The sequence below is a fragment of the Meriones unguiculatus genome, chromosome 21 (genome assembly GCF_030254825.1).
Source record: "Meriones unguiculatus strain TT.TT164.6M chromosome 21, Bangor_MerUng_6.1, whole genome shotgun sequence".
NCBI classification, from domain to species: domain Eukaryota; kingdom Metazoa; phylum Chordata; class Mammalia; order Rodentia; family Muridae; genus Meriones; species Meriones unguiculatus.
This window is the reverse complement of record NC_083368.1, coordinates 36,402,528-36,423,926: the sequence shown is the minus strand read 5'-3', so window position 1 is coordinate 36,423,926 and position 21,399 is coordinate 36,402,528. Positions and strand designations below refer to the sequence as shown.

At 42.5% G+C, this 21,399-nt stretch overlaps 1 protein-coding gene across 7 annotated transcripts in view; it reads right to left on the bottom strand.

The window, feature by feature from the left end:
• The window catches only part of Dync1i1 (dynein cytoplasmic 1 intermediate chain 1), a 285,397-nt gene that overhangs the window by 12,014 nt on the left and 251,984 nt on the right, over positions 1-21,399 (bottom strand). For all 7 annotated transcript variants that reach the window (XM_060374069.1, XM_060374068.1, XM_060374071.1 and 4 more), the window contains 2 exons: positions 9,397-9,537; positions 5,196-5,321 (listed from right to left, as the gene is read on the bottom strand). In XM_060374069.1, coding sequence (XP_060230052.1) covers positions 5,196-5,321; positions 9,397-9,537 — 267 coding nt within the window. The remainder of the gene's footprint in view (positions 1-5,195; positions 5,322-9,396; positions 9,538-21,399) is intronic.

Sequence of the window (21,399 nt, the reverse complement as noted above, 5' to 3'; positions counted from 1 at the left end):
TGCATCCGTGTGACTGCACTGAAGCGTTAACAATGGCAGCGGGCTTTCCGTAAAACACATCTTCCAGAAAGACAGGTAGATAGGCTGACTATCAATCACGAGGACATGTGAATAATTCTATACACACTGGCCCATGCGCAATCAGTTATGTGTATATGTAGAAAAGCTTGCTAGTCAGAAAAGGAACTCTGGTTAGCTAAGTAATTTTCAGTTTTAAATCTTTAAAATACGTGTGTTCACATATCATTTGGAAAAAAAACCAAAAACAATTCCAGCACTTCCCAACAGATTTCTATGAGTTTATTCTAATCTAAATACATCTGAGGTTATATTTTGGCTTAATTTGTGTCTTGTTATTTCACCCATCTTCTAAATAATTGAATGAGACCCTGTAGAACCAATGTAAGGTGGTGTGGAAATTTCTCAAAATGTAGTCAAAGGTTAGATAGGCCCACTTTTTAAAACTGATCTATTTTTATTTTACTTAGGTGTGTGTGTGTGTGTGTGTGCGCAGTTGTTCTAGGAGGCCTGGAGAGGGTGTTGGATCCTGTGGAGCTGAAGTTATAGGCAGTTGTGAGCAGTCTGATGTAGGTACTCAGAGCTGAGCTTGGGTCCTCTGGAAGAGCAGCTAGCATTCTTAACTGCTGAGCCATCTCTCTAGCTCCTACATTCTAGATTTCAGAAATTTTAAATGATGCATGCAACCACTGTCAATTTAAGTGATTTTTGAAAGCACAAATAGGATAAAAATTACAACCAAATAATAAAAGGAGGGCTCTTTGTCTTACACTGGATTTGCATAGCTTCTATTTATGCTAATGGAAGTTAAACACCTGTTCTGGGAAGGAAATTGGCCCCTATCTGTGAAAATAAATATGTGCAGTAGATTTCCAGATACAATGCTGAAATCAAACAAGCAAAAATGTATGCTATACAAACACAGCATCAAGTAGCCTGCCTGAAAACATGTCTGTTTTATGTTTTACTTCCTGCGTTACAGGCCCTGAGATATTACTCACAGTTTTGCCATTTAAATGTAACAAAAAGTAAAGAAGGTGGGGGTGGGGTGGACAAATTCAAAGTGTTGATTTCAGTGAGCTCATACACAACCTCTCTGTTTACCTCCTCACAAGTCCCTAAAAAAAAATTGCGTCAGTCAATCTGGACCGGAGCCACTGCTATCATCCTAAGAGTCAGGAAGGATAATTGTAGATAATGGAGAGGGACGCTATGATTGGGACTCCCTGCAGCAGCTGCAGCCTCAGCTGGGACGGATGAGGCAGCTGATTGTTAGCAACTGGTGACACCAGAGTCGCTCTCTGCAGTGGCCTTCTTACCTGGACTCCAAAAGAAGATGTCTCCAATGGCGTTCACAGGAAATTTCTTACAGTGTGGAGAACGGGAGCAGCCTGTCCCACCCTGCTTCATCTGATGAAGCGGGAATTACAGAAAAAGTTTCAAAAAAATTATGCCTTAAATTGAAATTATGATAGCATGGAAATGAGGCATGGGAGGTGTTCTAGAACCCTAGCTTGGCTTAAGCACTGTGAGGCTTATGACCTAGAATCTTATATTTTAAGAAACAGGTAATCGATTATATTGCATGCACTCTTTTAATCACATTTCTAGAGATTCCTCTTTTTTGTTGTTTTTTGTTCCAATGATCGAGGTCAGAGCCAAAATATATCATTTCTTATTTGTCTTATGGTCAGTTTTCTTGGGGACAGAACAGGCTAAACAACATGCGGGGCCCACTAAAAATGAAAATATGGAGCCTCATGCTGACAACTGTTTCCCAGCTGCAAGACAATGACAATACAATGTTCAACTCAGCTCAGAACGCCGAGGCATAGCGGGTCCTGTAAAACCAGACCGGTCCCACACCAGGGCCGCCGGCTTCACGTGTAGAATAAGATCTTGGCTAAAGATAGCAGCTGCCCTCTCCCTCCAGCCCCAGAGAGGTTTCAGGCAAATAACAATGGAAAACAGACACGGACATGAGAGGGCTTCTCACAGACAGACATCTCTTTGGTTTACCGAGGTCCCAAGGCAAGGTGATCAGCATTGAGGGTTCTGGAAACTACCATTTACATTTTTACATGGACTGGTATCTAGAAGTGTTTTATCTTTTCCTATCAAGGCTTTCCAAAGGCCAGCCTGACCCTGGTGAGGAATTCAGCTTTAATGAGGACCAGAGGACTCATTTTGAATGCTGATCATGGTAGCACAGCCTATTGACAATTTGGTTCTCGGTGCCATATATTTTTCTTCTCCCTCTATATTTTTTCTATTTAAATTGCTTCCTGCTCAGACTCTCTTCCTCTCATCAGCCATGTACCAGCCTTAGAGTTGACCTCTAATTCGCAGAGGGCCAGCTTGTCTTGAAAAGCACCCCAGATGGCTTTCTGAAGTGGAGGCGAGTTAGAAGTCTGGGAAGGCACTGTTTAGAGCATATTCCTTCTTTCCAAGTACAGCCATGCTCTGTCTGTCCCAGGCTGGTGAGGACGTAACAGTAATCACAGTAACGGTATCAGTTGCCCAGGATATATCTACCATCTCTAAGAAGTGAGCTTCAACTGCAACTCCATCTTTCCCATTAGTACTTGGTGCCTTGTCACCTGTGGTCTTCAGAGGTTTAAAGAAAGCCACAGAGGTCAGCAAGGGGAAACAGAAATGACTCTCTTCATCTCAAAAAAATCCAAAAAACATATATATATATATATATATATGATACCTTACAGAAACACTTAGGAAAAAATGATTGTTAGTCTAAATCACATGGTTAAGTCTGAGCTAGCCACTGCTTTGTGTATGATCAAACAATACAGGAAGAATTGTTCAAGTGTTGAAGCCTAGCCTGTTTTTCACTCATTCAGAGAAGGGCTGAAAGATTGTAACATTACCTACGCTCAATAAAATGGTATATTCCCCTTTCCTCTCTTGGTACTGAATTTGTAAGGATAAACAACCCTACAAATTGTTTGGCCTATTATATGTCACAGAGATTTTTCTATAGCCTGTCTAGACTCCAGACAATAGGCGAGACTGGCCTATAGCTGCAGACATTTTTGTAGTCTGTAATATCACTTAGAAAAGCAAGGGCAATAATACAAAAATGAAAACCAGCCTGACCTGCAGTGTGATAGTAGGCATATGAGCATAACAACACTTCACAATTTAGAGATGATGATAGTGCCCCAGGAAGAGGTTGAACAGCCAATATCAGCCCAAGCAACTTTTGTAAAATCACACATATTCCTCAGACAGAGTCATATTCCAGTCATTTTGGGCATAAGCTATCAATGTACCTTATTGCAGAAAATTATATCCATGTTATTCTGTTTATTTTTTTCTCATCAGAGATGTGTCTATATAGCTATGTAATATTTCAATAAGCACAGAGGTCTTTCAGGAGGCCTTTATAAGGATAAGCCAGATTATTACATTAGCTATAACAGAAGAATAAAACTAGTGTGCACTACTTAGAAAGAGTTAATGGGCATCATGCTTTTGAGGGAGATAGAGAAGCATTTAATATTTCATCTATCTCCTGCTGTTTCTGGACAGCTTTCCACCTTTATTTTTCTCCTCAAATAATAGTTGTTATCAAGAAAGTAAAGAAAGAAAACACACCCACCCACAAGTAGGACAGAGAAATAGAAAACTTGTTTGTTTTAATTGTCCTTTGCTCTCTCTCTCTCTCTCTCTCTCTCTCTCTCTCTCTCTCTCTCTCTCTCTGTTTTAGGAAAGAGTTAAGTAATGACTAATTGTTTGTTGCTTAGTTTTATTTGGGCAAAGACCACGAAGAAGTACACCAAACATAAAGAATCCTCATCACAGAAAATATGGCTAGAAAACCATGGGTGGTAAATATTTCTGACTCAAATGTCAACCTCTTCCAAAGGCTTCCACCTGTGGGGCACCTGGCCATCTGGATCTTCATCATACAGGCCAGTGTTGATAGTTGCTGCCACCCTGCATGTCTTAACTTGTGGCATCAGGAATAACAGAGCAGGAGAAGAGAGTCTCAATCCAGGACAACTGAGATAGGCCTATTTTATTTAGCATTTTGCATGCTAGGGTAGAAACCCCTATTCCTAAAGTTATTCAGTTTCTATGCCCAGCTGAAATCTGAAAACACCATTTGGCTGGTTTCAATGCAATCAGCCGCAGAACACCACATTATGTAATGTGCCATCAAAAGTTCTACCGCTGAACAGACCATCTGGGGTTGTCACGGTCCCAGGATGCTGGTGGGTGGAATTGTGACGACTCCTCAGCCATCAGCTAAGTTAGGCCACCAGGTAGTCCCAGAGCTCCTCCCAGGTCCTGCACGCTGTGCATATAAACGTGCTCTGTCTTCTCTCCAGAATGCAGATGTTAGAGTCAAGTTTTGCCCAAGCAGCTCTACACAATACTCTTAGTGGTTTTTTTTTTCCCCCTGTATTTTCTTTGTTTTTAAGGAAGAACCTACCCTCCAAAAAAACAAAAAAACAAAAAACAAAAAAATAGAAAAACAACAACAACAACAACAAACCCGAAAACCAAAACAAACACAAAACTTAACCTTACCAGAAATGAAGGGTATTTTTTTATTAACATTTTTTTAGAAGTAAAAGAATAAAGATTTAAAAAATTGATCAGCAATGGAAAAGTAAAAAAAGGACACAAGTTCAAAATTTTTCTAGAGTAAAAGATATATTATTTTCACACTGATACATGCCATGATTGAGATAAAATTTGATTTCTCTCAGCCATCTTCATTGGCGGCACTGTACTTAAATAGAATGATTTTCATTCAGCACACCCAACTGCAACTTGACTTGCTCAGAGTAAATGGTAAATCCCTACTCCATTCTTAACATGCTGAATTTCGTGAGCTTTAGTCTCATGGAGGTACACCTTGTCATGCTTCAGCTGGATAAGCTGGGGTTTCTACACCACGAATAGGAGGAGTCCGGATCATTAACTAAAGCGTCCTGCGCATGGAGCTGCGGGCCAAATTAGGCCCCAAGGAGGCGCCTTCAAACTCCCACTGAGGTCAGTGGAAACTTGCAAACGCCATCGAGAGAGTTCTTGTGGCTCAGAAAGTCTTGCTGATAATTTCAGTAGGTCTATTTGAAGAGGGAGCACAAGCCAAGCTCCTCTCTCGCCCCAAACAAAACAAAACAAAACAAAACCCTCCAAACACGTACCTCTCCAACGTCGTAGATCCAAATTCGGCCTTCCGAGTCCCCAACTGCAACCTCCTTGCCACCTTGTGCCCAGCGAACACGGTTTAGGGCAGACGCACCCTCCACGGCCACGGTTGCTGTTGGCACCTGCCAAAGGGGGTATGACACAACAAGGAATATGAATTTCAACATGCCAGTGTACAGGGATGTGTTTTACCCCAGGAGCCACGTCCGTCTGCCCAGGAAGGGTGAACGGCACTCATTGTCCTGGAATCATACGCTCCACCGACTTAAGGGGTAGAAAGGAGAGACGTTAACAAACCCTGGGAACAGGAACATACTTTCCCACAGCGGCTGCAGCCAGTGACAGGAACATCTCTCTCGATTTTGTCAAGTGCCCTCCCAGCATGGAAGCATGACCGCTAAATGCAACGCTTGACCATCAGATAATTTGGGATAGGTCGTGTGTGTATGTGTGTGTGTGTGTGTGTGTGTGTGTGTGTGTGTGTGGGCTGGGGCTGGGGGGGCAGACATTTGTTTTTTACCAGGATCTGTAAAAGGCAAGGGCATGGTAGAAAACCAGTCAATCCCTAAAACAACGTGAGTTTTCGTGAAAATGGAAGCGCACACGGACCGGTTCGTAGCGCAGTCATCAATGTCACGAGGGAGTGGATGGTCAGAAGAAAAGTGAACAGGTTAAAAATAATAATAATAATAAAACGCCTGAAGAATCATAAAGCCTCCTCTTTCCTCTGTTCATTTTTCTTTCTCCCGGTCGCAATACCTAGATCTGTTCTCGCTGTCCACACAGGAACATCCTGCAGTTATCTATGTGCATGACAGCCATCTATGTGTATGACTCCCGTAATGAACACTGGAAATCCAGAAAAACGTTGGTCATTGGGCCAATACTCACTATCACAGCCCTGAACTAGAACCCACAATCTATTTATTTATTTATTAAAAAAAAAAAAAAAAGCAATGTGCGGAGGAAAGATTTCTGAGTGAGGGACGCATCTTCAGTCGGTGGGCATATTCTTGTCTTCAGGCTTGGAAGTTTACAATGGTCTGGAGCTCCTGAGCCCTTCCGGAGAATGTAGAGTAGGAAATGCCAGCACCCCTCTAAGAAGACGGAACATGTTAAAAGAAAGAGGAGAAGGTGATGGAAAGTGGGCCACCAGGAGCATCTCCTGCCACCGTGAGTCCTGTGCTCAGTAAGCGTGTCTCAGCAACACGGCGACATGACATATCTGTGACTTAGCACCCCCCCACACCCAGCATCCAGCTACTCACAGGATTGAAACCATCTGTTTATATGAAACTATTGAGCCAATACCTATCTTTAAAATGGCAATAAAAACTCCATCCTATGTAAGAATCTATGTTTAAACTTCATCTTGAGATCAATAAAAATTCTTTTCACCTGCTTAAGTCATTGCATGTCAATTCTGAACAAAAATGTAAAATGAAAATCCCCAGCTCATTTTTTTTAAATACCCAATTTCTACAATAAGGGTACCTGCTGTGCAAGCTAGAGTCTGAATTTTTAACCAAACCTTGCAAAGAATAAAAACAATGTGAATTTAGATACACTATAATTCTGTCAATATACTTTATTGTTGTTGTGCTGGCCTGAAAACAAATTCATGATTCAGCGGTAGAACCTTCAGAGTTCATTTTTAATACTGTGACTTAGAAGCATCATACAGGATTTTCCATGTTCAATATCAGATTTGACCTTGAATAATCTAAAAGCTGAGTAAAATGTTTAATCTCGACACGGAATAGCTAAAAAATTAATTACTCAAAAAAAACCAAAACCAAAACCAAAAAAACCCTGACCTTCTCATATGGTTAAAACAATGCCCGCTGGCATCTAAAGAAATTAGTTTACTTGAAATGTAAGTAACACAGCAGTCTGAAGTCCGTTTAAAAAAATATCCAAAATGCTTTCTTTTCATAGCTGTTATAAGATATAAAAAAATAAAATATGCTATTTCAGCCTATAGTATATGCTAAAAATTAACATGTACACAAGGGAACAATATATAGCTGTGTTAATTTAAGTGGTATTTGAAGTTCAAATGTGAATGAGTCTGTATTATCATAATCTGCATGTTCTATGTATGTATCTTGCTTTCAACTTTAATTTCATAAGTATTCTCATGTTTTTATGGCATAGTCATTTTAATTGCAAATATAAGATGTATATAGCATAAATTACTAAGCAGTAACAGTTGGTTGTATCAAGGGTAAATAGGAGCCATTTTTGCACAGGAGCAGCAGGGACAACTAGGTTTAACAGTATAATAATTTGAAAGAATGACAAAATAGACTGGGCATTTAGGCTCCCTCAGCCCCCCCCTTTAGAAAACATACCTATTTTCTAATCTGACTTATACCTGAAAAATATTACCCGACTTGTCTGAAGATGAAAATGACAGACGACAGCTGGGCTTTAAAAGTGTGAGGTACTGGATCTGAGTCAGGCATGGTGTATTTTCGCTATTACTGTGAAAGCAGACCCGTGTTTATCATAAAACTCAACTGTATGCATGACCAACTGGGAGTTTTTAAATGTTAACTGTAAAACCCTTCTGTGTTTCTTTGATACCTACGGAAAGGGAGGGCAGCGTCAAGACATCACTTTCTTTTTCTCGAAACAAAACAAAACACAAAAAAACCAACCGAGTTAGATGGGAGTTCTTAAGGAGGTGCAGGCCACCCTTTCTTATGCACTGGGGCTGGGTGTCATGCAAACATCACCTCAGCTCGGAGTGCTTTCTGATACAGCTAACTCCCGAGTCAATCTGGAAAGCGTTTATTTTTTGCTTGCTTTGAGTGAGTTTCTTCTAGCAAATAGAAGCAATATGATTTTAATCAACAGTGATGAAAGACTTTGGGAAACCATTACAACGTAAGGTAATAGCGTCTTACTATTAAAAGCAATGATGTTATAAACATTTCAACATCCCAAATGACGGACAGCATCTCACCCATGCCTTTTGATTATTTTCAAAGATACTTCAATACATAACCTCCTTGTCACACAGCTCTTGGAGGTGAAAGGAAAAATAAGCCGCCATGGAAATGCTTTTAAAAGGTAACTGTTTGGTAATAGTTACTAATAGCTGTGCTCTTAAAGGTACCCGGATGCAACACCACCTGAAGGAAATTTCCCTATCTCCTCCCACAGAAAAACCCCCGTGTGTCTCCTTCATGTCCTTCAGCTGTAGGATCTTAATTAAAAAGGCTGAGCAGCTTCCTGCTCCAAGTGCTTCAAAAGACTTGTTTCATTTGACATATACCTCGTATCATGTACTCTTTCCCTGGATTATTTGTGTTTATGGTGGGCTCCCTGAACAAAACAAATCAAACAAAAAACAAACAAAACAAACAAACAAAAACCAAGAAATGATGCAGAGGCCATTTTAGGACCCATTATGTTCATGTTCTACGTTCCCCAAGCAATAACAACAGCAATCCCAAGGCTCTGAAACAGACCCTCAATCATTTTGAGGGATGGGGGGGGGGGAAAGAACAAAGCAGATGACATAAACTTTAAAAATAATCATTTCATTATCAACTATTTTTTTTTTTTTGGCTAGGTTATGACTTTAAGTGTGACATGCTAAACATCCCACTTTAAAAACGGAGTTTTGTATACCTGCTCGAACTTAGACACTGCTGCCTTTGAGTTCAATACTGTAGACGAGAAATAGTCCCTTAGTCAAAATTAAATGAATGGTAGATCTGGACAGAGAGCAGTGAAGAGAATCATCCTCAGAAATTGTACAAAAAGCCAACACTGACAGGGTAACCCCGTTTCAATAATGCAACCTAGAGACAGCACCCACAGAAGCTTGCTTTTCCAAGAGTCTGCCAATAAAGTTATTTCAACCTTGGGTGTCCTTTCCTTTAAGGAAAGGTGTGAACACACCTTGTACTCTTGGGGTGTGTGTGTGTGGGGGGGGACGGTGTGTGTGAGGCAGTGTCTGTACTTGTCTGCGACCTGCCACAGTTGACAGATGGAGTAGCGTGGAGTTTTGGTCCCCCCTCCCCGGTCAAGAGCTGGGGGGTGGGGTGTAGTGGGGGGGCGATGGGCGCAGCCCAGAGGCAGTCGGAGGGTCTGTCCACAAAAGGCCGGTGTGCAGGAAGAACCAGACTACAGAGAGGCCCGGGCGCCCCCTCCCAGTCCTGGGCCCGGGAGCCTGCCGCTCACCTCGGTGTCACTGTTGAGGTTCCAGAGGTCCAAGCGCCCCATCCCGTCCACGCAGGCAAAGAGCGCGGGATGCACAGGGGACCACATGACATCGTACACATAGTCTGCATTGTCTTCAAAGGAGTAGAGCGGCTTGTTGTGCTGTAAAGCAGAGAGACCGTGAAGACAGAGCGGCGCTGCCGCCGCCTCGGGCAGTCTAGGGAGCCTAATTAAAAACTTTGCACATTCACCAAGTGTCATAAAACTTCCCGAGATGAAAGTCCCCGAGAAGGTGAACCGGGGCTTTAATGTGACTACAACTGTCCAGTGGCATAAATAAATCCCGGGGGGTGGGGGGCACTCTGAATGATCCGGGGCCGGGACCCGCCGAGCTGAGGCGGTCTCAGACACAGTTGTAAGCGACATTCCAGACAGGTGGACGCGACTGCCATTAGCTCGGAATTCTTGCCCGGCCAAGCTGTGCGAGTCTCTGGGAGCCCGAACCCAGCGGAGGGCTGAGGGGCTTGGACCCTCCGGGATGCTCCGGGGCCCGGGCTGTCCCTGGCGACCCTCGCTCTGCACCGAAGGCAGCGTCTGCCACCTCGTGGTCCTCTATTGTCGCTGCAGCAGCGGCGGCTGCTCCCGCCCCAACTGCAGGCCAAATTCCCATTTTAATGCTTTCTTTGCAGAGAGGAAAGGGGACAAATACCTTTAAAGGGGGGGTGGGTGTGTGGGTGGGTGGGTGTCTCAGCTCTTACAGAAAAGTGGGAATCTCTCCATTCAAGACCCTAGTCTTCCTATATGGGGTTAGTTCAGCCGAACCAAAGTGGAGGGATGCCGCTCATTCTAGACCCTATGAGGTTACACAGAGAATATGACATCCTTTCTAAATCACTAAGGATTTTCAAGACCTCTAAAGTTGATGTTCTGAGGGGAAACACTCAACATTCTCCAACTGCATACAAATGCTTCCACTCCAGAGGGATATAATAAATTAAAATGGCACACTTGATTTCCAGTGAATATTGTCACATCGAAATAGCACAGAAGTCAGAGGCAAGTTTGAAAGTACACCAGAAATAAAACGTAATTGGACTTTATGAATTATTCATTCCATCTGGCTTGTCTTATTCTAATTTCTGCATAATGGCTTTACTAATCCCTGATCAATTAATGTAAAATGAAATTTAAATGATAATGAAAGCCCCAGAGATAAAAGAAATTAACTATTCTTATATCCTCTGACAGAAATCTAAACAATGGGAATTTTTGTCTTCTTCCTCCAGTCAGCTGTCTGTAGTCGCTTCTCAGGCTCTATGGAATGCCTACACAGGCCAGAGTGGTAAGATCAAGAAAAGATAACATACAATACAACAATCAAATCCTTTCTGCTTTGGATATTCAAAGAACACATCTGTAGGGAATCGGCTCCAAATATCAGAGCAAACTGCCAATGTGTGCTGCTTGTGAATGCAAAAATGCCCAAAGTACATGTGCTGAAATTGAAACGGGAAGATCAGTGCAAACCCATGGTTCTTTAACCTAAATATAATGCAGCAGCTTGTTATGGTAGTAACTATAATTGATTTATTTCCATTGCTTGCATTTTCTTGACATTTAAAAGTCACTGGTTTGTTTCAAACAAAGTTTAGATACATTGAAGCAATGCAGAGTGTAGATGGGCCAGTGTGTGTGTGTGTGTGTGTGTGTGTGTGTGTGTGTGTGTGTGTGTGTGTTTGGAGTGTTTCTATAAGAGATAGATGCATCATATTTTTAACTTCAAAAGTATCTGAGAGGGAGTATAACTTGAAAAAGAATACTTGCTTTTGAAACATCAAAACGGTGTTAGAGTCCTGAATATTATTATTCTATAATTTCTATAAAAAATGTTTCACATCTCATGTCTGCGATAGGATTAGAGACCAAAATTATTGGCTTATTGGCTACTTACCTACGTCTCCTTCTCAGTTTATAATTCAAACTTTTCCCAGAAAATCCAGGCATCAAATTATTACCTAATAGCATGAGTGTATAATTTCCTCTTATTTGTATTAAAAAGAAAATGTGAAGTAGCTGGTCCTTCTACGACAGTTGTGTATAGTGCATTCTGACTCTTTGTTTAAAAAAAGTGTCGTCACAGAGTCTTGACTTTAAAGCTAACTGGCCGCTATCTGTGAGAGAACATAAAATTTAAAAGCGGATTCTCGGGATCCTCTCTCACTCACTCAGACAACAGTACATATGAGCACACAGAGCTGTAGATATGGAAACAGGTACAAACTGTAACAGACACATAACATACCTGACATTATTTTTTGATGAATTATAACATACTTGACATTATATTTTGATCAATTAAGACCCCATCCAGTTTTAAAAGTCACTCTACAAAAAGCTGCATCATAAGACAGGCTAATCCCCTTAACAAATTATCCTGCTGATTCTTATGTATGCCTCCTTTTTTTTTTTTCTTGTGATATTTTCTCTACTGAGAAATTCAGTAAAAATTAAGAGTACATCCTGGAGACGCAGCTTTTGAAACATCTGGAAATAACTGCCCTTCCCCATCTTACTGTGCTCAGTTTTTTCCCTGGTCACCATTACTGATTGAAACACTATTCTTCTCTTGTCTTTCTGAAGCTTCCTCATCACCCTTCGCCCCCAAAGCTGAACCTTCTATTACAAAAGTCACTGTGAATGGAACGCTTGCCTATAGTGGGTGTGTAGTTGGGGAAAGGGAGGAGGCTTGACATTTTCAAAAGCTCTGTTTAACCTTGACAGATTCATAGACTTGGAAACTTACTGAACTCTCTGGGCTTCTCTCTACAGACCACTGGGTTCCATGTCACACACATAGGCATAAAAGCAGGCACAGGCAAATGCCATTTGTACACTAGTGCTACTTTGAATAGTAATTATACTTTGCTCAATAAAGGGCTTTTACCATTCTGTTTCATTTTGTCTCTAAGGATAACATTATTAAAAATCTGCCTCAGATGCCTAATGTTTTAAAAAAAATGTATGGTAAACACTAAAATCATGAAACATTAACATTTTCAAAAAGGACCTTGAAAGCACCCAGTCTGAAGAACACTGTTTTTGAGTTTGTGAAACATAAATTTCAGAGCTTACAAATTTGTCATTGCTTACCAGGGCATGGCTATTGGTTTCAGAATACCACAGATTTTTGAAAAGACGGTATGGGAACAAACATTGTCAATGATTTTGAGAAGGAATTTCACAATCTCCTTTGCGTATATCAAAGCCACAGTGGCGCCATGATTTTAAACATTTACTCTAGAAAATACCCGAGCTCATTTAGTTAACTAAATATTGCTCCACAGCGTGTTGCCGTAGAAAGTGTTTTTCAAAGCAGTCAAATTTCACTGGACAAAACTCCCTTCACCTGTGTGTTTCCCTTTCCAACTCCATGCTTAGTATCAGCAACGTGTCAAAAAAAAAAAAAAAAAAAGAGAGAGAGAGAAGAAAAACTTCACCGTTCACAGTCCGTGCATGAGAGGCGCGTACCACTGAAATAAGCCCTCGACCCCTAGGCTTCATCAGGTCTCCAGGTCTGCTGTCCCAACAATGTGCATGAAGCTACACAGCCCAGCTTTGCTTTTCGTTTGCTGACTTTCAAGCAAAGCAGAGTGGTCGGTCGGCATCGACTTATGGGAAGGGCAGAAGAGAAGGTTTGCTCTGGGCCAAGCTCTGCGCACACATTTGTCTAACCTAATCCGTATAAAATTTCCGTAAGGTAGATGGTGTTTACAGAAAAGAAAATTATAGCTCGGGGAAGTTGGTAACTTGCAAGGCCGCAGAGGTTGTGGAAAAGGGGAGGCGGCTTTTGTTCTCGGGGTCTCGACTTGTTAGGCATATCCTCGGGTGTGCAGGCACTCGGGGCTCTTTCTACCTGCCTCGAGTCTGTACAGAGAGAACCGCGAATCTGTTACCCCTTATTCTTTACCCTCCCATTCAAGTGAGCCAATATTTACTAAGCACACTCTAAATGACTTGTACAAACAGTTAAAAAATTATTAGCCACTGTTCTTTCTTCCCTAAACCAGTTATTAGTCACTTTCAGGGTATGACCCACACTGCTGAGGGCTCCTTAGTGTTTGGTGGGAGGAAAAGAAAAAAATTCCCTGACATGCTAGAAACAGGATGGGAACTGACCTTTAGCCAGGAGAGCCGAAGGCCGTGCCTTGGGAAGTAGGATAATATGATCAAGGAGGCAAAGACTTGGCTCCAGTTCTCTGACTGGGAGCCTCTGGTAAAGAGCTACAATGATGGCAGCCGGAAGGAATGAAGTAGCAAGGCTAGGAGCAGGCGGAAAGGTCATGAAAGACACGGGGAAAACTCCAACACTTGGAAAAAATGTCACCCCGTGACTTTGAATGACAGTGTCCTTATGTGTGAAACGGGAAGGAGGCGCTCTGACCCTGGGTTCTCCTTGGTTTTATGATTCTAGGACACTTCTGCTGTGTGCAAGGAATGGATGAAATAAAGCATACAGCAACCCCTGTTTTTCTGAAGTGCTGTTCAGTGGTACATAGCATAACGAATCCATCTTCCTTGATGTTCTTAGAATTCAGATCGTGAGTCTAACAAAAACGTTAAATGCTTTCTAAAATCTCTAACCCAGTTAAATAGTAACTTAAACCCGAGAAACCTGAAATGCTGGAAGGGTACTAGTTTCTCTCTCGGATAACTGAAAAATAAGAAATACTTAATTTATGGTAGCGAGTGAAATCTGTTTAAAGAAACCAAAGCTGTCTGGCATCCAACATTCTCCAGTGAAAACTCTAGAAGCAGACCCTGCTTTATAAGCATACCTGTGAAAACGAGTAGACCTGCCCATTCTCCAACCTGCCGACTCAGAAATGGTTTCTCCAGCGGTGACTTCCTATTCTTGACATTACGGAGATTTCAGAGACTGAAAGGGTAATTTTCCTCCATGTTCTTCCCCCCTCCCTTATTTGTGGGGGACCTCCAAGCCAGAATTTAGTGTTCTGAAGGCTGGGGAATAAAAAGATTTATATTAAAATATTCTCCAACAGCCTTAAATACCATATGTGGTTGCTGAGGTTGGCTTTGTTTCTAAATGATCAACTTTTCAAGCATAGAAATGCTTAGCCAATCTGTGTTCATTTCTTTTGTGTGTGTGTGTGTGTGTGTGTGTGTAAAGGGTATTGCGTAGGGGATACTCCTCAGAGAGATAAGGGAAAGAACAGAAAACTAATAATGCAGCTTCTACCTTTGAGTTCTGAAGCAGAAGGAAAACAAGTGGACTACTTCGGAACAATATCCTGTTGTGGGAAAGGGATGATGACCAAAATGAGTAACATGAAAATATCCTCCAAAAATTGTCCTGTGGTCCCAGTGAAGTAATTAAAATAAGGAGACAGCCAGTTCTTCCAGGAACCATCAAATGCGAGCCCACACTCTCACTTTAAAAAAGAAAAAAAAAAAAAACCACAAAAGGACCCTAAAACTTCAGGTTCATACAAAATAGATGCCTCTCCCATAAAAAGAAAGTGGTTAAGCCAACAAATACACCAAAACTCACAAACCAAACCAAAGAAACCAACTCTCTTAGCCCCAGAGAGGAGTTGCAAATTTGGTGCCGTCACAGGAAAACTGAATGTGTAACTCAGTTGGAGGCCCCTCTAATGCACAAAGCATCTCGTATTTATCTTAACTTTCATTGTCTTGGATGTTCAGAACATACTCGTCCTCTTGTCCAGCAGTTGAAGCTTAGACAGCAACATTTTGGGGAAGCTAGTCTCAACAGAACATGGAGAGCAGGTTAGTTTGTTGTCCGTGTGCATTAACCAAAACTAGGTGGGGGCTTTAAGATGAACTCGTCGATTTAAAACAATTTGAAAGATGATTGTGGACATCCAGGAGTTTGACATCTGTTTCTGTCTAAGTGTAGCAGTCTGCTACCTGAGATAGGAAGCCACATGAAAGGCGTGCTTTGTTGCTCTGCCTTCCTCTACAGCTTCTTTACGTGGAAGAACCCTCTTAATCCAGGAGGCGCCACCAATAAAGAGCACAATTATCCATAAAAAAGAATGTATACATATTCACAGGTTTTGACTAGTACGTGAGTGTTCAAAGCCATCGGGGAAGCTACAGGCTTTGCCTCATTCATAAAGGGAGTGTTTCCCACACTGACATTTTTATGCATGTTAGCTTGACCTCAAGGTTCTTTAGAGCTGGCACTCTAGTGTCACACATGTTACAGACACATTGTGAAAACACTGAGCAGTGGAGCAGCTCTTTGGAATTGTGGAGAGGAGGGTTATGTCTCCAACACTGGGGTCAGCTGAGTTGCTTCCTCCCTCCAGCAGCTATTCTCACAAGCCACGCTCTCTTTCTCTTGAAAGAGTTGCAGAGCAACAGAAAGGGATGACGGGTTCAAAAGAGTCCCCGTTATTAGTGGCATGTCTTCCAGTTCTATTGCTACTATGGCTGAGGGGCTTCATACTCAGCATCATATTAGTTAGGTAAAGAAAGCATTCTGTACATCCACGAAGATCGGGATGATTAGAGAGTCCCAGAAGGATGGAGAAAAGATGCAAACATCAGTATGAAGGATTGGAGGTGCAAAGGAGGAGAATGGACCACACCTAGAAGCAGGCAGACATGTGACTGTGGCTGTGCTGTGAAGTCATGAGGAATTAGAAGAAGACACAAGTCAAGCAGTATCTGCAGCCCTGAGTTCTGCTTATTTATTATGACTTGGATGTCAAGGTGTACAGCTGTACTTTGCTAGCTAGCAGGCTACACAGCAACATATTGACGTAGTTTAAAGAGCTGGTGTCCACTGCATCATCGACCTTACAAACCATCACAGATGTAAACACTCTTTCGTTATTGTTTGAGGCAGGGTGTCAGGTAGCCCTGGCTGTACTGGAACTGACTTTGTAGCTGAGGATGACCTTGAACTCCTGATCCTCTGGTTTTATGCAGTGCTAGAGATGAAACATAGAGCTTTGTGCATGGCAGACACGTATTCTTCCAATTGACTTATATCACCAATCCTGCACAAAATTAAAATCTGTTCTTTTATAGTTTTATGCACACACAAATGCACAACACACACATGCACACACATACACAAATACACACAAGCATGCACACACACACACACACACACACACATATAAAGCCCTTGAATTATATTTCCTCATTAATTTCCTCTTCTTATACTCCTGCTGAACTATTTCTTCTTCTCCTCACAAAGACTCCCTACTACTTTGATGTATTTTAAAACTTTTTTTTTTTTTTTGGTTTCCCACAGTGTTTAATTAGAGTTGCTTACATGAGCATGGGAGACAAGTTACTCTCTTGAGCAAGAACGACCAACATAGACTCATCTTGACGAGCTTTCTGTGACCTCTTAACTTTGCAAGTTGACTAGGACACCTCACCTGCTCATCCAGAAACCACGAAAGCCTACTAGCTCCTTAGGAAGGGGAGGGATCTCATGAGCCCTTCTGTTGCTGATGCATTTCTGAGAGGCCCAGTCTCATGCAGGTAGTGACAGCTAGTATGGCTTTATAAGAACAACAGAAGGCAGCAATGAGTGTTTTAAAAGCACAAATTAAAAAAAAAATCAAATTACAAATCTAGAACAATAAGTTCTAGTTGTTTCCCCCATCATTTTTATTTCTGAGATGTCCAGGCTGGTATTTGCCAATTACCAAAGCTAATCCGATATTGATGAACTCACCGCATTTAAATATAATATTTAGGTGTGTGTGTTTGTGTGTGAGGTTGTGCACATGTGTGTTGGGCGTATTTTCAGAGTCAGGGTAAGCTTTGTCAGCTCATCTCGCTTCTGTCTCCTGTATTAAACATACTGTACCTTTTGTGCAACATTCAATGCTAACAAAGCTGACACACTTATTTCAACTTTGATGTGAACCGGAATGAAAAATTCCACAAAGCTGAAGTTCTAGACCTTCTGCTTGCATTAGCCATGTCTTTGCACTGCATTTGTTGACTAGTTCTATTCCCTCTTAGCCAAACTGAGTTACTTTCTATTGAAGGAGTGGCCATGAACCAAACTTGAGGTGAGGAGAGGTGGGGTGAGGTGAGGTGAGGTGAGGTGATTGTAAATAGACACATGATTACTTGGCTTAGTTTCTGTCCTAGACAACTTGCAAAGTTAAGAGGTCATCAAGATAAGTCTATATTGGTTTGACCCCAAAACAGGCACTTTGGGGTAAAAATAAGTTCTAATTTATGTCACAATATTAGATGTAAAATGATAGTGAATGCAGGGCTCCTGGGTGGGCAGGGGAGCCTTTAATTTTATAAGTAAGGAGCTGGTGTGCATCTCCACAGACACAACGACATAATTTAAAGGGCTATGCCTGAGAAGGTAACCCGTGCAGCATAGCATTAAACCACAGAGGCTAGCAGGGCCCTTCCCTGATGGTTGAAAGAGCAGAAGAAAGGGTTTACCAAGCCCTCACTTCTTGTGCAATGAGAAAGCCCCGTGAGCTGGGTGAATTTTAAGTCCCCAGGGTGTTTGTAGTTACACGAATCAGTCACACATGTCTGCATAAATATTCAGCAGCTCGAAAGCATGTGCTCACGGGTGAGTGTCGAGGTGGGCTCTAGAAGCAAAGGGCAGGAAGTATGCATACAGGCCGAGTTGGGAGGTGGCTTTCCAATTACTTCTGTGGTTTCTTTCACAGTAAAAGCATTCTACATGGGTGAGATTTTAAAAGAGGGGATGCAACAAGCACGGCGGTGGGAAGGAACTCGGTGACAGCACAGGCAGTTTTATCAAAGGCTAATTTTAATATCTACTCTCTGATGCTAAGAACAAAGAGGAGAAAGGATAAAAATGGCAAGAAAGGAAACAAACAAACAAACAAACAAACAAGGTGCTGGCTAAGGAAAGGCTGGAAGAAAGCATGCTCGGGGCTGACATGCTTTATTTCAAGAGTTTCTGCAAGCCGTGCAACTGACAGGAGACTAATCTCCAGAACATGTAAATGACTCAAAAGGTAAAGGCAAAACCCCAGCCACGCAACCAATCAATGGGCAAGGGAGTCAGGCAAACAGTTCTCAAAAGAAGCGCAGCTGTCCGATATGTACGTGAAAATGTGTTCAACATTCTTATCTGCCGGGAAAGCGCACACCAAAACTACACGAAGATCCAATCTTATCCCAACTTAGAGGTGGCTACCATGAAGAAGAAGATGAAAACCAATGGCGGTGAGGATGTCGGCTAAAACAGCCCTCACACGTTGCTGCTGGGAATAAAAGGCAGCACAGCCACTCTGAAAATGAGTGTGGGACCTCCAGCCAGGAGGTCCTTGTCCCATAGGAGAATACAAAATTAAGCATCTGATGCATTCATTCAGAGATGCAACTTAGCTTTAGAGTTAGAACACCAGGATAGATCCATAAATTCTTTGTAGCTCTTGCATTTCAAATGACGTGTGTGTGTTTGTGTGTGTGTGTGTGTGTGTGTGTGTGTGTGTGAGAGAGAGAGAGAGAGAGAGAGAGAGAGAGAGAGAGAGAGAGGCAGAGGTAACACAGCTCTCCTGGGATAGTCTCATATGTTTGTCTAGGAAGAGCAGTGATGCCAGGAAACTAAGTGGTGCAGAACCTAGATTCAGATTAGCACTGTGCAACGGCTGGACCCAGGCAGAACATCGGCAAGGGTGGTAGGCCTGCATTGGATGGTCCTTCCATTCATCATCATCAGAGCCAACAGTCAGAGCAGCCTCATTGCACCCTCCTTACTCCCCCCACCCCCCAAGGTCCTACTGGCCCTGGCCGTTAGTATTGGAGAGAATGCAGAATTCAGGTCCTGGGAACCAAGGTGGTGAAGAGATGTCCTGTGCAGCCTGTGATGCCAACAGTGTTTATTTTTGGTCTGTAAGCAGGGGTAAACTGGGACACTGAAGCAGCCTCAGTTTTCATTATGGGAAGAATTGCATTGGTTCCAAAATTAAATTCCTGTCCTGACGCCTTCTCAGTACTTTAGAATGTGATCGCTGTATTTGGAGCCTTCTGACAGGTAATTATGTTTAAATGTGGCTTTGGGAAGTGTAATCTAATATGAACAGTGTCTTTACTAGGAGAGATTAGGAGCCTGACATATATATGGGGAAGACCACTTGGACGGCTAGAGCTAAGACTGCCTTTGACAGGTTACAGAGAGGGTCTCTGAGAAGAAGCTGGCCCCCATTTCCCCACAGTCCTTTGGTATCAGGACTGTGAGGAAATGCATTCCTGCCCCTGAAGCCTCTCCACCCACGATACTTCACTCAGGCAGGACAAACGAACTCCTAACTTCAAGGGAAGCAGTATAAGAGTCCATCTCCCCTGCATCCACAGATGGCCTCTGGGGCTTATCTATTGACAATTCTGCCTTCATGGAAGGGTCACTGACAATACCAGACACACTGTTTCTGAGCAGCTAGCTTTGTCCTTTCTGAACACGTACGTCCCTTTGGGACCAGTGATAGTGGCTCTCTAGCTAGCGTTACTGTACCTTCTGAAGGGAACAAGTTGCCTGTAATGAATATAAAACATGTGCTCCATTTCCTGAAACAGCAAAAGCTTTTGAAACATGTCAGCTTGGCTTATATCGTGCCCATCACTCTGAAACAATCTTCTGACAAGCGCTTATGACAGGGAAAGGGACACTCTGGGGAAACGAATATGGTCTCCATTACGCACCCTGGGGACCTGCCTAGCCTTAACTGAGAAATGAGAGCTCTGCCACAGTAAGCCAGTCTCTTTTGCCTGAGGTTATTTTCTATTTACATTTAATAGTTTTGTATGTATGTGTGCACATATACCTACATGCAAGTGTATTTGCCTGTGCCTGAAAACATGGAGGGCAATGTTAAACATCTCCTTCCTTTTTTTTTTTTTTTTTTTTGAGATAAGTCTGGAACTCACTGATTGGCTAGGCTGGTTGCCTAGCAAGCCCCTGGAGTCCCACAGTCCCTGCCTTCCAGACACGTGTTGCCAAGCCTGGTTTTGTACAGGGGTGCTGGAGATCTGAACTCACACCCCTCATCATCCGCAGTAACTTTGCTCATCAAGCTACCTCCCCGGCCACCTAAGCATTATTTGCTGCACTTGAGTTCAGAGTTTGCTTTGGTTTGGTTTTGTCCCTCCCTCTCTCCCATGTCTCAACTTCTCTTTCTTTTGGAAAAGAGGCTCAGAAGGTAATATGGGACTCGGAGAGAGGGCACGCAGGGCAGGTTCAGCTGAGCTGGCATGGCTCCTGAAGCAGCACCCTCTCACGCAGGGCCTGGGGTTCACTTGTAGACTCAAGAGCAGCCCCCTGCCAAGCTCTCCTTAGCAGCGCCTTGAAGGCTAATTACTGCTGAATACATTCCCGAGGTTGGAAAATTTTCAAAGAATTTTTGAATACATTTCTGCAGTTCTCCTAACAATAGGATCTATCAAACGCGAGGAGAAGGCGCTGTTTAAAGCACAGACAGGAGATACGAAGAATGTGTTTGATTGCCAAAGTGACTAATTTATTTTTGCACAGTATTAATGATGCTACAATAACCAATATCTATAGCCCAGTTTTGACAGTTTATCGCAACGGTTTCTATTGTTTAAAAAAGAAGAGAAAGAAGGAAAAATAAAAGAAAGAACGAAAGCAGGAAAGAAAGGGAATGTTTTATTTCGCTACATTTCAATTTGTTAACAAGACTGCACATAAGCAAAACCAGAGGTCATTAGCAAACAACCAAAACATGCCTGTCTCCAGAAGACTACAACCCCCTTCATCACTTAAAATATAGCTCTGTCGAAAACCCAGCTCACGACAAATCCTGAACATGAAAAATTCAATGCAGACTCGAAACCACCTGACTTTGCTTTGGGCTTGTACTCTTTAAAATTACCTAGAAAACACCATAATCTTCTCTCCATGAGGCTGGCCACGGGCCAGAGCCCTGGCTCCAGAGGCAAAGGGCAAAACTGAAAATCATGTCTCTGCAGACAGCCCCACCCTCTCTCCCA